The 16,312-nt window shown below is 31.9% G+C and overlaps 1 protein-coding gene across 2 annotated transcripts; it reads right to left on the bottom strand.

Moving 5' to 3' along the window:
* Positions 1-959: 959 nt before the first annotated feature.
* LOC112775285 (cysteine-rich receptor-like protein kinase 25) lies at positions 960-5,297 on the bottom strand. Of its 2 annotated transcripts, XM_025818836.3 has the most exons (7): positions 4,398-5,296; positions 2,600-2,734; positions 2,375-2,496; positions 2,076-2,286; positions 1,762-1,999; positions 1,534-1,687; positions 960-1,396 (listed from the first exon to the last, which is right to left on the bottom strand). In XM_025818836.3, exons 1-7 carry the CDS (start codon positions 5,206-5,208, stop codon positions 1,058-1,060), a joined length of 2,010 nt encoding a protein of 669 aa, XP_025674621.1. In that variant the 5' UTR covers positions 5,209-5,296; the 3' UTR covers positions 960-1,057. The 2 variants fall into 2 exon arrangements, with proteins under 2 accessions (XP_025674621.1, XP_072082577.1); XM_072226476.1 differs by lacking the exon at positions 2,600-2,734 and having other exon boundaries at positions 4,398-5,297.
* Between the last annotated feature and the right edge of the window lie 11,015 nt (positions 5,298-16,312).

A 16,312-nucleotide genomic window follows, 5' to 3' on the forward strand; every position in this document is an offset into this window, starting at 1 on the left:
TAGCTATCTTTTTGTATGGATAGTTACTTTAACATTGGAGTGTCTTTACAGGTGACCCCACCTATTGATCAGTCGATGTAGTCCACCAGTCTTGTACCCCACAGATCTCGCACTCAGAATCCGATCCGTATCTTACTCAACCTTTTATCTCAACGGATCCCAAAAAATCAAATAGAAGCTGAAGTCAGAATAATCAAATTACTTTTAACAAAACATATCACTAATGTTTTTTTGTTTCTTTTTATACTTGTATCACAAATGTTTTGAGAGTTTAGTGGGTCAACTCTCAACTGACTATCGAGTAGAATGAAAATTCAAAATTAGGCCGGCTTGGCCTTCTTGTTTGTTGGGCTAAGCCCATATGATCAAAAACATGAAATTAAAATCCTGACAAAAATATAAAATTAAAAAAATATATATATAAATAAATTTGAATTGATTTATTAATTTATTATTTATTAGTTTATTTAAATAAGTGTCAAATATTTAAATCTCATCCTTTACGCGCAGCGATCTATTAGTCAGCAATAAATACTCGAGAAATGCTATTTATACACCAAAATCAGCCACCAATGTATTTGTGTATGGAAATGGATCCTCTCCAGTTTTTTTAACACTTGAGAGAATAAAGTGTGATCTCTTACCTTTAATTCTATAAGTGGAACAAAAAATAAAGAGAAAAAAAAGAACAATGAAAGGTGAGATTAAATACTAGACACCATCCAATTTTTTTTCACTGAAGATGATCCACTCCCATTTGTGTATAAATACATATGTGATTTAATTTATTTTCAATGTGTATTTATATTTCAACATGTATTTTATACTGATGGCTGACTTTGGTGGCTGATTTTGGTATACACGTAGCATAATCCTAAATACTCATATAAAGCATCCGGGGTAAATTAATCCTAACGTACCGAATTTATCGTAAAAAAAAAAAAAAATAAGGGTACATATTTGAAATAAGTAGTACTGCTTATCTAGTATATACTTTGAAAATTACATCAAATGAGAGATTAAAGCAAGACCAAAAAAGAAAAAGGAGAGATTAAAGTTATCGAGGATGAAATTTACTTATTGACATTTCATTTATAGAGAAGGTTGTTGAACTTTTGCCAGATTGACTGGAACTTGATTCTTGTGCAACTGTTTTTGGATCCATAATACCACTATCATGCAAGAAAAATGCTGGTTCTTGTGGAGATGGCAAATCAAGAGAATGATTATTAAGATATGAAACTATTGTCCCCATTGTAGGTCTAGAATTTGGGTTTTCTTGAACGCATAATAAACCAATTTGAATGCATTTTATAACTTCCACCTGGTTATAATCTTCCTTTATTTTTGGATCCAATATGCTTAATGGTGTTCCATCCCTCCATTGTTTCCAAACCTGTAGCCAACAATTCAAATTCTTACATTACTTTACAAATAAATTAATTTTTTACCTGCACCCATATGTTAAAATTAGTAGAAGATTAACAAAACAGATATTTACTCGGAAAAAAAAATGATGATATTAGTACTCACATAATTTAAAAGACTTTCTCCAACACGATTTGAAGTATAAGAATTTACTATCTTTTGTCCCGTAACGATTTCTAGGATCACGACTCCAAAACTAAAAACATCTGATTTTTCTGAAAATTGTCCAAGCATTGCGTATTCTGGAGACATATAGCCACTACAAAATATTCAACAAATTAGTTAAAATTAATTAAAATAAATTATATATATATATGAGAATTCGAAACTTACTATGTACCAACAATTCTATTTGTTTTTCCTCTGTTTTGATTAATGTCAACTATTCTAGCCATACCAAAATCTGAAATTTTTGGATTCATATTTTCATCCAGTAAAATATTACTCGGCTTTAAATCACGATGTATAACTTTAAGTCGAGAATATTCATGTAAATAAAGAATTCCAAGAACAGTTCCTCCAATAATTTTATAACGTTGATCCCAGCTTAAATTTTGTTGTTGACCACCATCTACAAAATATTTCAGAGTTTAGAGTGGATATAGATAGCTGAACCAATATGAGAGTTTAGAGTCAAAGTGTCAAACCAAATAAAAAGTAATCAAGACTTCCATTTGGCACGTATTCGTAAAGTAGTATTTTCTCTTGTTCTTCTATACAAAAGCCCATAAAAGATACTAGATTCCTGTGTTGAAGCTTCGCTATCAGCAAAATTTCATTCTTGAACTCAACCACACCTTGTTTAGAACTTGTAGAGAGTCTTTTTATAGCTACATGTCGGCCATCAGGAAGAGTACCCTAAAATATATTTAATTATTGAAGTTATAAAGCATGATATTTGAAAAAAAAAAAAAAAGAAAGAAAGAAAAGAACTACATTTTCTCACCTTGTAAACTTCTCCAAATCCTCCTTTGCCAATCATGTTCTGGTGAGAAAAGTTGTTCGTGGCTGCTTCAATTATAGAGAAATCGAATTGCAGCCCTTCTAAAGTGGCACTTTCACGACCAACTAGACCAATATGTTTGAATTGTTAAACAAGTTTATAAGCTTCTTGAATGCTACAAACTAATCAGTATATATATATATATTGAAAAAAAAAATGTATTCTTACAGTTTTCTCTAAGAATAGTCTTAGAATTCTTTTTTTGTCTTCTTCTTAGCATATAGCAGCACAAAGTGAAAAGCAATGCCACAATAGCAATGGGTACAACGATTAAGATAATTGTTCGTGATCGACTTCTTTTGTCTGTATATATAAAAAGCCAACGTATATCATTTCGATGCCAATAATAAGAAATAACTTGGTAATAATAGACCAAAAAAAAAAAATTGTGAAGTGCTAAAAAAATATACAATATCTAGTGTATGCTGTTGAATTTTAAATGAATAAAAAATAAAAAATAAAAATTTACCTGTAATTATTTTAATATAAAATTAATAATTTTAAAAACGTGAGGTTTTAAAAAAAAAAACACATTCAAACAAATAATTATATTTAGTCGTACGTTGAAAAATTATATGTAGCAATGGCTTTTTGGCAAACGATTGCTATTTGGTGTGAAAAATAACGCACGTAGCTACCGATGAAAAATAATCTCCATAATTATTTATTTAAAAATGCTATTATATTTATACACTAAAATTAGTCAGTAAAATTAGCCACCAATATATTTGTATATAAATACATATGTAATTTAATTAATTAATTTTATTTTAATATGTATTTATATTTTAACATATATTTTATACTGGTGATTGATTTTGGTATACATGTAACTAGAGCTAGGAGTGAACTGAGCTGAGCCGAACTGGACCAAGCTCAAACTCGGCTCACAAAAATTGAACTTGATTCACGACTCGCCTCATTAACAATTAAGCCTATTTTTTATGCTCAAACTCAGCTCACCGAAAGCTTACGTTCGAACTCGCGAGTTGGCTCAAATAATAGGAATATAATCTATAATTCTATATTAATAAATTATAACTTATATATTTTTAAAAATATTTAAAAAGATCAATTTTATATATTATTTATCTATCAATAAATTATAAATTTTTTATTCATATCCTACATCAAAATTATATATAAAAAGATAAATATAAAATTTTAAATAATTAAAATCATTTAATATATATATAATTATATATTATTATTTTATATGTATATATATAATATTAAAAGTATAATATATATATGTTCATGAGCTAATGAGTTAAGCTTATCCAAATTTAATCTCAGCTCGTGTAATATATAAGTTCAATTTCAGGTTCAATCTTAACTCACCAGCTCATGAATTTAGTTTATCGAGTTATTAACGAATTGAGTTCATGAGCTGAGTTGACTAAATTTTAGCCCTACACTTAACATAACTCTTATTTATTGGAATAGGTATAGCCTAAAGTCAAAGAGTGTTAACTTTAAGCAAATAATAACCTAGCTAAGTCGGCAATTAGTAAAAGCCAACTGCATATAGCCAAGCTAGAAACCTAATTTCAGTTCAGTTCACCTTAACACAAAATTAATAATCAAAATTAATTATCCATATTATAATTGCATGTTACGTACCTTAGCAGATGAATCTTGACCTCATCGCGAAAAACAAAACACATACAAATTAAATAGGAGTGCTAGGGCGCATTAATTTTTATAATTTATAGTTATTAACGATATTTTTAATAGTATAAAATTTTATTCAATTATGTAGAATTACTTATTTTTGTTTTACTAATTATATACTGTCCAAAATTTAATAAAGTTACTCGCACTAAACTTTTCTCAAATGAAAATGTTCACTCACATGAAGACCAGGTGTTGATGACAGCTAAGAACAGTAATTAAATTATTTAACATAATATATTTCATCATTTTAATTATTATAAGAAGTTAGATTTGAGTTAAACATACATACCTCTGGAATTTGATGATGGTGCTGGGGACGGTGCAGATTCAAGTGATCGATAGAAAGGGTAAATCTCAAACCGAATATTGCAATTAGGGTACAGAACCCTCCCTCCTTGCTTTCCGGCACAGCACTCAGGAAGGTTCGAATTGATCAAACCATCCAAACAGCTTCTACAATCTTCCGGCGATAGATCCGGCGTACACTGAGCAAGACAGTAAAGATTCTGGAATATGGATATCGCAGCTTCCTTTGTAGCGAACTTCTTTGCACCCATGGGCGCGTTGGCTGCTTCGTCCGCAGTTTGATTCAAGGTTCGATACAATAAACGGTTGAAGCTTTGTTGGTCCGTCATGTTGGTGGGGCTGGGCAACGCGTAGCCAGGGTAACCAGGCGCCACCGTCACGCGCGAGAAGAACGACGTGTTTGAGTACCTTACCATGCACTCGTCGTACCATATAACTGCCGCTACGGAGAATGAACACTCTGTGTTTGTTGAAAGTCTTTGACTTGCGTTTCCCACGCACTCGCCGCATAGGTCAGAGGGTATGTCTCCTCTGCACATGTATAGTCCATAGACTGTGTCGGTGGGGGTTTTTCCGGTGACGGTGTTGTTGTAGAACTCGGTGTTGTGGGTGGCCTTGGAGGATAAGGAAGAGAGGAGGGTCTTGAGGTTGTTTTGGTAGGTGGTGTTGATCGCAGTGAATCTGTATTTTGAGCAAACCTGGTAGAGAAAATGAGTGTCCTCTGCTTTTGTAGTAATTGATGAAAAGTTGAGGATGCTAATAAGGACGAAGAATAATACATTGAAGGAAGCCATGGCTAGTACATGGTTACTTCATCTTTTTTGAGTTTTGAGAACTGCCATGCATAGAGGTCATATATGTATATGTATGTGAAGTATACAATTAGCTATAATAGTGGTGCTGGTTATACAATTTGAACAATATTTAAAAAATTGTATTAAAATTAAAATTATACTTTTTAATTTATTTTAGTAATATTTTTTAATTACTGTTAAAATTATATAAGCATTGTAGTAATATAGAAATTAATACTTATATATTTTTAATTTATTTTAGTAATATTTTTTAATTATTATTAAAATTATAGTATAAATATAAGTATTATAGCATGTTCGAAATAGTACAGGGTTTAGAGTTTAGGATTTAAATATAGTTATTTTTACATGAAATTAATAATTAAAAAATAGAGATAATTTTATAAATTTAATTAAATTATTATTTAATAATTTTTAAATGTTATTATATAAAAATTAAAAATAATTATACATAAATTTTTATCATATAAAACATATATATATATATACAAAAATATTATTTATATATTAAAATTAATCATTAAAATTAACTATTAATATATTTTTGTATAAATACATATGTAATTTAATTTATTTTTAATATATATTTATATTTTAATATATATTTTATATTGATAACTAATTTTAGTTTCTGAACTTAATATAGATGTAACATAATTCATATATATATATATTGAAAGCTCTACTTGATTTATATGTGAGTGTACATTTGGCGTGTGGAGTATATACGAGCATCACGTCGTAAATAGAAAATTTGTTATTTGAACCATTGACGTAGCGTTATTTTTTTATTTTTTATTTCTTAGTGTCTAACAACTATCTAATGATTATATTAAAATTAGGTCATTTTCGTTTCGTCCTTAATTCTATCTGAAAAATATATCGGTTTACACGGATCAAGGAAATATACAAATAAATTAAACGGCCTCTGCATACAATTCATTTGATGTGCAATCAAGTTTAGGTTGAACTTTCCAATCTGTGAAATCTGTCTTTCCTAAACATTTTTATCCATTTCTCAAATGTAATAATCCTACGTTGAATATGGCGGCCGAATAACAATAGTGATGTGTACTTAACTATTAATATATATCGCTTCGTTGTAACGCTGCTTTGTGAAATTTTCTTTCGTAAGTGTAATGACAAGTGGACTAGTGTATGGTAAAAAATCTGGATGATTTTCTTAAGAAACCATAGCTGGCCAAGTTTTAAATTCGGAGGATGTGCATCTAAGTCAACTCAAGTATATCAAAACTGATTCTTACAATAAATTTTTCTCCAATCCTAGTATCCTACAATCGCCATTAGTCAAGGAATCAAATCTATCATTGAGTATTACTAATTAATTAAGAAGAATAATTTAGATTTTTGACTCTTAAAATAATTTCTTTTTATAAATATTTTTTAGTAATTAAAATTCAATCTATCTAATTGATTAAACTATATTATTTTTGTCAAAATTAAATCTAATAAATTAATTTAATCGAAAAATTGGTGAACTAAATCTTGAATCAATCTAAATTAATATTTTTTTTTATAAAAAATAACTACACTACTCCTATTATAAAAAACGACTAAAATACTCTTATTATATATATATATATATTGAGAACCTTAAATGTTAATCCTTCTCTTCTCTTTGTGTCATCGTAAGGTTAAGATTTAGGATTTTTAAAATTAATTATAAGAGTATTTTAGTATTTTTTTATAATAAGGGTATTGTAATCATTTTCTATAAAAAAATATTAATTTAGACCGATTTAAAATTTGGTTCATCGATTTTTTGGCCAATCGATTTATCCAATCTAATTTTAATAAAAATAACACGGTTTAATCTATTACATATGTTAACTTTTAATTGCTAAAAAATATCTTTAAAAAAAAGATGTTTTAGGTGTCTTTATCTAAGTGGCTTCCTCAATTAAAAGGAAAAATCACTTAGATAAAGCAAAGGCATGAAAATATTACCTATATCACCTAAATAGAAAATCGTTACATGTATGTTTTTAGAAGACATTTCTATGTAAATTGAAGCAAGAAAACTCAACTTAGGGTAGTTCTATGTAAATCGAAACAGGTGAATTCGATTTAGTATAGACCCATGTAAATCGAACTAGTCTCCTTCGATTTATGCATGCATGGCTACGTTATCTCATAAATCGAATTTGGCCCATTCGATTTATGCATGGTCGGCATCTTTCTAAGTAAATCGAAGTAGCCTAATTCGATTTACCTTATTGGAGATCAAGCTGAATAAATCGAGTTAGGATAGGAAGATTTACTATAGTTTCAGCAACATACGTAAATGGAAGCTGGGTAATTTGATTTAGTATGGTGCAAATGTGGAATGTGAATTCTCCATTATAGTGAGCCCCACAATGGCTAGTCATAAGAGTTTCTTAGTTTTGGTGCACTATATAGAGGGTCGATTAAAAAAAATGCATTCCGGAATTAAGTTTACGGATAAAGATCCACTTAATATTTTCATGAGACCTTCGATAAATTTCACTGAGTTTAAGGATACTATAATCCGAAAACTGGGGCTGCAAGGCGTGAAACGGGTGGAGAAGTTATTCTACAAAATTCTAATATCCGTTTTGCGAGATGATGTGAAGTATGATTCGTTCGTCATAGGCAGCGATGAAGATTTGGAAATTTTGTTCTACTGTCGTCGGCAATTCCCGGAGGTGAGGACCCCTAAGTAATTGGCCAAGCTTGTGAATGTGGTCTCTAGTTCAGGAGGTTCTAATCGGAACACTCTGCCTTCAACCACGGCTGCCGGCTCGAGTTCGAGGCCTGTTGGTGCCTCTTCATCCCTACCCGTGATTGAGCCTAAGGCAGTTTTGGTGGCCTCTTCGTCCTTCGTTGCTGATCTAAACCGCACTCGTGACAGAGACGGATTGACACTGTGCCCCGTAGTTGATCTAAACTGACTAACTTAAACCAGTGGTTATTGAGCCTCGCAAGATGGGCCAGGCCAGCCATCTGGACGTACGGCATGATCCTATCGTCTAACGGCATACCATGTTGCCTCCTCATGCTCGAGATGCAGTGATGAAGCTGTATGACATTGAGAAAATACTCTTAGCTAGAATCATAAAACTTTACAAAAAATAAATTATCTAAGACGGATAATTTTTATTCTAGATTTACTTTAACCAGATATCTATTAAACTCTCAAAATTTCTTACCCAACATGCATTTTTTTTTTGTATACTCTAACATACTATCATCTTTGTATCAATACTCTAGCCACTGTTTGAAACTACAGATTCTATCAGTTATAATATTCAAGTTCTAAACAGTTTAATATCAATAAATAGCTTCTAAAACATTACTACCCCTAAATCAATCCTTTAACTACTACTTGAAGTTTACACATTCTAATCATGTTACCGATTTAAACAAAATCGACACAGTTTTTTTCATTCAGAAAATAAAATGAAATTTAAATTTTATTTTACTAACCTCATCGTGCACACTACCAGCGATATGTGCGACTCCATTTAAGCGATAGATTCGATTCGGGTCGTCTTCCATTTTGTTAGGCTACGTCGCTTTCTCTAGATTTGGTGGGATATGAAATGGTGAAATGTAATTTGAATAAAGTGGATTTGAATGATATAGAGTCACTGTCCATGTAAATCGAATTAGATAGGTTAGATTTACATTGAGCACAATGTCTTACATAAATCGAATTAGGGGGTTAGATTTACTATTGGGTAAATCAAAACCACCCAATTCAAATTACTATAGGCATAAAACCATTACCTAATTCGAACTAGTTTCATTCGAATTACTATGAACTTAGATAAACCATGTGCATTATTAAATCTAAGGAACCTGATTCGATTTATTTAGAGCACATATAAATTAAAATGAGTCAATTCAATTTATGTATAGTATAATTTTTCTTAGTAAATCTATACAACTTAATTTGATTTATTACTAGATGTTGTAATTCGATAGTATATAGTGTAACTACTAATTCCTTTGTTACTGAATTTTTAATGTAGACAATTAGCCATAACATGTGTTTAATTCCTATAGTTAGGGACGAAACTCTTAACTAACTACATATAGTAATTAGTATTTTTAAACAAAAATATCGAAAATATCATTACTGCCTTAAAATTTGGACAATTTCACATAATTGAATTCTCTCTAAATTTTGGTTCACGCCGTAAGTTGGTTATTAAACTATTCAATTTTTTTTAATGAATTAAATTTCAAGACTTTCTAACATAAGATATTAGACTGTATTTAAGGATGTGTTTGTTTTAGAGAACAAGATAAGATAAGACGATGAAAATAAAACATAAAGAATAGAGATATAAAATTTTGTGTTTTTATATCTTGTTTGATGATAAATTAGAATAAATTATAAAAATTTAATTTATTCTTATTTTTTTTATTCAAAAAATTTGAGACAAAAAATATAATAATAAAAAATACAATTATAAAAAATTAACAAGAATAATAAAAGAAAAAATAAAAAATAAGTTGTGTCTTTTGTTAGTGTCTCTGTGTCCTTCCTGTCAGGATGGACACAAAATACACTAATTCAGTGTCCCTAGACACATTGTTTCTATCCATGTCTCCTCTGATAAATACAATTTTGTGTTCCTATGTCCCTGTCTCAATGTCCTATCTCTGCAATATTGAATATCATATTTGATTTAAGATAAATATAGAGATTAAAAAGTATATTTAGAATTTGAAAAGTTAAAATCATAGTATTTTTTTAAAAAATATTATTAAAATTTTATTATCCACTTTAAAAATTTTAATTTCATGTATCTCTATTTTCTAAAAATACTAAAAAGACTAAAATTTTGTGTTGCAGAACTGAAATATTAATTCTAATTTTTTATCATCAAACACAATACTTAATCTCAAAAAAAATACTTAATCTCAAAAAAAAATTTACAAATTTAATATATTAATATTAATTTATTAATATTTAAATTTACAGTTAATATATTATTCTTGTGATATTTTTTTACCTAACAGTCATATAGGACTCTTGGTTTCTGAGCAAAACATTATACCCATTCATACAAGTGATGAAAAGTCATAACCCATTATAAATACGAAAATATTTAATAATAAAAAATTTAATTAAAAATAACTAAAATTTATTTTATTTATTATTTATTAATTATTATTAAAATTAATTCATTATATATATCTATTTTTGAAACCAAAAATTGCCACATAGCATCTCTTCGTGTATCTAAATTAAAAATGTTTTTCGCTTCAAATCTTTCCCTCTAAAATTAAAGAATTTTCCTTTCCTCCTTACTAATTTTATAACTATAATGTGCCACATATCACTCTTTTATTGTAATTGAAATTAAATTTTTTCCTCCAAAATTAAAGAATTCTTTCCTTTTCCTTACTAATTTTACAACAAAAATGTGTCACATATTACTCTCTCATTGCAATTGAAATCAAATCTTTCCCTCCAAAATTAAAAAGTTCTCCCCTCATCCCTCTTCCTTTCTCTATTTCTCTCATTCCTTCGACCACTCTATCTATTTTATATATCATTATCAATATTAATGACTAACTACTAATTTGATAATCAAAATGTGCAACATAATATTCTTTAATTGCATTAAAATTAAAAATAAAATATTAAAATTGAAATATACCTATATTATGTATCATATATTACTATCTAATTTAATAATCAAATGTGTCACATGACATTCTCTTATTAAAATTAAAAGAAAATATTTTTTTCAAAATTAATAAACTCTCTTCCTAAATTCTCTCATCTACCTCTCTCAATTTTTCTATTTCTCTCTACTATTTTTGTCTTCCGATATTTTTTAACAATTAAAATAAATTTTTTCTTCCAAAATTAACAAACTCTCAGTTTCACTCTCATTCTTCATCTTTGTCTTATCTTTCTCTCTCTTTTCTCTCATTCTCTATTTTTTATATCTTTCTCTTCTATAGAAAATAAAATTAACAAAATAATATAATTTAAATAAAAGATAATATTATTATTGTTATTATATACATAAATTTTTAGTTTTTTTTATTTAGTTTTAAATTTTCACCGCTTATCTTTTTAATCTATATTTTCATTTTTCTTCTTTCAAATATTTATTACATATAATTTAGAAAGAAGACTAATATTATAATTAAAAGTTAGAATCAAGATTCAATTGTTTTAAAAAAAATTAATTTTGAGTTAATTTTATAAATATCAGTATAATTTTTTATATTAATATCTAATTATATTTTTATATACACAAGAAAAAATATTATTTTTAAATAGTAAGTATAAAAATTAATTATTTCTATTTGTATAACAGACTTAACAGTTAACACCTAATTAAATGTAAAAATATACATGTTAAATTATTTTAAATTTTAGATAACGAATGTTAAAATTAATTATTAATAAAAATTATTTTTTTCATATAAAAATAATAACTAAAAATATTATTATTTAATTTTTTATGTACAGATACCTTAGTCTTCTTAGTTAGAGACTTTTGTTAACCTACGATTTTTTTTGTAAAAGTAGTTTGATTTTATAAATTTTTTATGCCATACATAATCTATACTGTCAGAACAAAGTAGACCGTAGTTTAAAAAATTTATATTTTCGTAATATTATTACGAGTAAAAATACTAATAAATACTAAATAAGAGTATATATATATATATATAGAAAATACTTTAGATGATGTTCAACAGAACATCTACAACTCTAATATATGAATCTTTTAGTCAAAAGATACAATAGTTTATAACTATTACTATTTGTTAGAGTCGAAGAAAACTAAATATATAAGTTACATATATTTGTAAAGATAATGTTAGAAAGAAAAAAAAATTAATATATTCTTGTTTATTATTTTATATGCACATAAAAAAAGTGTGAATATTATTTTTTTTGTGCAATAGAGTAAAGAATTTTTTATTATTGTTAAGTGAAAATTTTTTAAGTTTTATTATATTTTAAAAGAGTATTGTGATCAATTTAATAATAACTATGTGAACAAATATTTATCTAAAGATAACAATTTAATTATGTCTTAAAATCACAACAAAATTAAATGTTATTGTTACGGTGGATAACCGGAGATTAATGGGTCGGAGGACGTTGGTCGGCCCAAACGTATGAAGGAGATGGCTCACGGGTGGATCAGCAACTCGGTGCTCTCTGTCCGACTTGTGAGTGTGAAAGAATGGGGGGTGGTACCTGCAAAGACACTCCGATGCCTAAATTAGCAATGGTGTGAGCAGGTTTAGAGAGTATTGGAACTTAGAGATACCTGAGGGGTGTCAGTGTATTTATAGTGGTGAACCAATAACCACCGTTGGAGTAGTGCCACTTTTCTAGGGTGCTAACCGTCCCTTTATCTTAGGGAGGTTAAGATATGGCGTGTGGAAGTGGTTAGAGAGATTTTAGGGGCAGTTTCCCATTCAAACGAGTGTTATCTGCCAGCTAACTCTCGTCACCGACTTCTTTAGAGTAAGTCGTGGTTGTAACCGACTTCATAGGTGAAATGCGAGGCTCATCCTTTAGGATTGGGCCTTTTGTCTGGACCTGGGCCTTTACTATTGGGCCAGGGTATGAACAGTGCCCCTACTCGAGCCCAATTTCTTTTCAAGATTTGGGTTCGAGTATTTTACTCGGGGTCGTAGCCGATTTGTTGGAGGACCGACGTGATGGTTTTTTGAAACCGACGTGACTTTTCGTGACCTTTTGGTTCTGACAGTTACGTCTAATCAAACGTCGCGTCCGTTAGGGATATGCGTAGGGATTGATGGCTTTGGTAACGGTGCATTCTTATTAATGACTGCCCCGTTTTTACCATTGTGTCCCTGACGTACTTATAAATACTTTCCCTCTCTTTCGTTGTTTCGTTTCTGCACTTTTTCAAATCTCTTCTTCATTTGTTCGTGCTGCATTCTTGTATTTCGAAGGCTTTTACTTCCTCCAGTCTTGATTTCAGACTTAAAGGTTAGCTTTTTCCCCTTCTGTAACATGCTTTCTATTTGCGTGCCTTTATTTTGTAGGTAGATTGGTTTGTAGGCTTTAGTTCCGTACCCCCTCCCTTTAGAGACCGTGTGTTGATTTTTCTTTTCTTTTTGTAGGTTTCTTGTCACCCCTTTTAAGAAAAGAAAATGGCTTCCATAGATGTTCTCTCTCAGTGGGTTGATGTCACGGTCCTAGGGGAGGAACCTTCAGTCGATACCGAGTTTATCACCCACCTTCGCACTCACCACAGAATTTGTACTTCTGAAGAGGATGAGCCGAAGTATGAGTTGGTAGTCCCGGGTCCAGAAGACCGGGTTTGCTTCGGGAGGGCCAACGAGGCGGCCCCTCATTTCTTTTTTATGTATGAGAGTATGGTCATCCGTTTGGGCGTTTTTCTTCCATTTTCAGAGTTTGAAATGTCTGTGTTACGTCATTACCGGGTTGCTCCCACCCAGCTTCACCCCAACTCTTGGGATTTTTTGAAAATTTACCAATTTATCAGCCAGGCCTTAGAGTTCCCGACTTCTCTGAGGATTTTCTTCTATCTCTTCCATATGACCAAGCCCTTCAGTGGGCTAAATAATAAACAACAGTGGGTGTCCTTCCGAGCCATACAAGGTCGGAGGCTTTTTACCCTTTTTGACGAATCCTTTCACGATTTTAAAAGCTACTTTTTCAAAGTTCAAGCAGTAGAGGGTCACCACCCCTTTTTCTTAGATGAGAGTTCTTCTCCTCGCTTTCCTCTATACTGGTTAGAGGCCTCCCCTTGTGAGAAATATGGTCTGGACGACCTGGACGAAGTGGAGGCGGCCATCGTAGGGTTCCTCCGAGAAGTGTGGGGGAGGGCCCCATACTTGGATACTAAAAAATTTCTCCAGGGGTCGCCGACTTTTGTCCAGTCACAACTAGGTAGCTTTTTGCTTTTCTCATTTATTTCTGACTTGCGATTTCTTTTACCGACTTGTCTGACTTTTAGCTACCAATTTGTTTTTGCAGAGATGGCAAAGAAAAATGCTCAAGAATCTTACCAGAGGGTTCAGGAAGCCAAGGCAAAGTCTCGTGCCAGATCTGGTGGTGCTAGGGCGATTGTCTCTCCTCCTCTTCCTCCTCGGAACGTCGGGACTCCCTCCCAACCTATTGTAATTTCTTCCTCTGCTTCCTCTCTGCCACCCCCTTCCGTCCGACCTACTCCTGAACCAGAGCCGAAGAAGCGCAAGACCTTAGAGTCTGGCGCTTCTGGTGAGGCGGACGCTCTTGCGTTCGTCCGAAAGAACATTTATCCCCATGCTCGTATGAGCATGGATGATGTTTCTGTTCGGCACTACCTCACCACTGTGGTTGAGGAGAGTCTCAAGACGGCAGGGTTTGTGGCAAATTCTTAGATATATTTGAGAAGACTCCTCTCAGCTCTTTAGGGACGACCTCGAGGGTCAAGGAGCTGGAAGGCAGGCTTCATATATATCAGGAGCACGAGAGGGAGTTGGAGGGGGAAGTTGCCAAGCTGAAAGAGGAGAGGGATAGTCTCCTGGAGAAGGAGAGGAAGTTGCAAGCCCAATGTAACATGGAGGTGGATTTGAGGAAAACAGCACAGGTCAGCTACAATAGTTTATTTGGTGATCTTGTGTCTGTAAAGAATGATTTGCTGAATGCTCGGAGGGCCTATACCGAGTTGGAGGACTCTATCGCGGATGGCGCCGATGAGGCTTGGAGGGTCTTTAAGGAGCAGATCGGAGTCATTGCACCTGACTTGGACCTTTCTCCTTTGGACCCTGATAAGATTGTTATTGATGGTGCCATCGTGGATCCTCCTGTCCCCGTGGTGGTTTCTGAGTCGGAATTGAAGACTCGGGGGCAGAGGATCATAGAGTCCCCTCCTCGCTCTAAGGACGCTCCGAGCTCTTCTAACGTTCCTCCGACTTCCTCTCCAACTCCTGGTCCTGGTGGCGCTTCGCCTGACTCTGGTAGTGGTGATTCTTCTATTCCTCTTGCAAAGAAGTAATTTGTCGGCTATTGGGGGTCTGGCCTGTGCCCCCCCCCCCATTTTTTAAACTCTTTATATTTATTTGTTGATGTTTGAACAATTTTGGGCCTTTTAAGGTCGTAAACAAAATAGTTTTATCATACCCTTTTTGGATAAGGGTTTAACGATTAAATAAATACCCTTTTCTTTTGGATAAGGGTTTTGAGTTACCTTGTGCACGCATGCTTTTCTGATTGCGATTTTTTCGAATTCTCCTTGATCTTTTTGAAAAAAACATTTTCTTTGGCTTGTCTGGCTTTCTGAACCTTTTTGTTCTAAGGATCTTTAGGACAGCCTTTTAACCTTTTCGTGGGTTTTTTCCTATCTCTCTTTTGTTATTCCTAGTACTCAATTTCGTTTCATTGAGCTTTTATGACTTAGGCTACTTTCGTGATTCATTTTCGTTTTACTCGGTTTCCCATTCCGACTCATGAGTCGGGATGTTTCCGAGTTTATCATGATCAACTTTTATAGCCTCTTTACACCGACTTGTACCTCGTCGTTTTATCCTGACGACCATCTAGGTCGATTCATGGGATTTTTACGTTTTGTCGAGCTTAAGTCGGCGCGTTTCGTAGAAAGAAAAGAAAGAATAAAAAGGGAATTTTATAAGAGATAAAAAATATCTTTATTAAAGGAGGAGGTACCTTATTGCTACTAAGGGTTTTTGATAATCTATTTCCCTTAGCCCCTACTATGATGCCTCGTTAAAAACCCTTCTCCAGAAAAAACCCTTTGATTCTGGGAAAAAATCATGAAGCTGGGAAAAGAGTACATCAGGGAGTAGAGTTCGCTTTTAACTGTAGTACCTTTTCATATTACAAGCATGCCATGACCTTGGTAACTCGGTGCCGCCTAAGTCGGTCACCTTATAATAGCCCTTTCCTAAGACCTCATTGATCTTGTATGGTCCTTTCCAATTAGCAGCGAGCTTTCCTTCCCCAGATTTGTTGACTCCAATGTCGTTTCTGATTAAGACCAAGTCGTCAGGGGTGAAACTCCTTCTAATGACTTTTTTGTTGTATCTTGTAGTCATCCTTTGCTTCAACGCTGCT

The sequence above is a fragment of the Arachis hypogaea genome, chromosome 19 (genome assembly GCF_003086295.3).
Source record: "Arachis hypogaea cultivar Tifrunner chromosome 19, arahy.Tifrunner.gnm2.J5K5, whole genome shotgun sequence".
NCBI classification, from domain to species: Eukaryota; Viridiplantae; Streptophyta; class Magnoliopsida; order Fabales; family Fabaceae; genus Arachis; species Arachis hypogaea.

What these genes read in the sequence shown, in the direction of transcription:
- LOC112775285 (XM_025818836.3), bottom strand. Translation starts at nt 5,208, where the DNA reads ATGGCTTCCTTCAATGTATTATTCTTCGTCCTTATTAGCATCCTCAAC. An exon ending in ACCATCATCAAATTCCAGAG is followed by an intron (nt 2,735 to 4,397) that starts GTATGTATGTTT and finishes TTATATATACAG; the next exon opens with ACAAAAGAAGTCGATCACGA. An exon ending in GAGAAAGTCTTTTAAATTAT is followed by an intron (nt 1,397 to 1,533) that starts GTGAGTACTAAT and finishes TGTTGGCTACAG; the next exon opens with GTTTGGAAACAATGGAGGGA.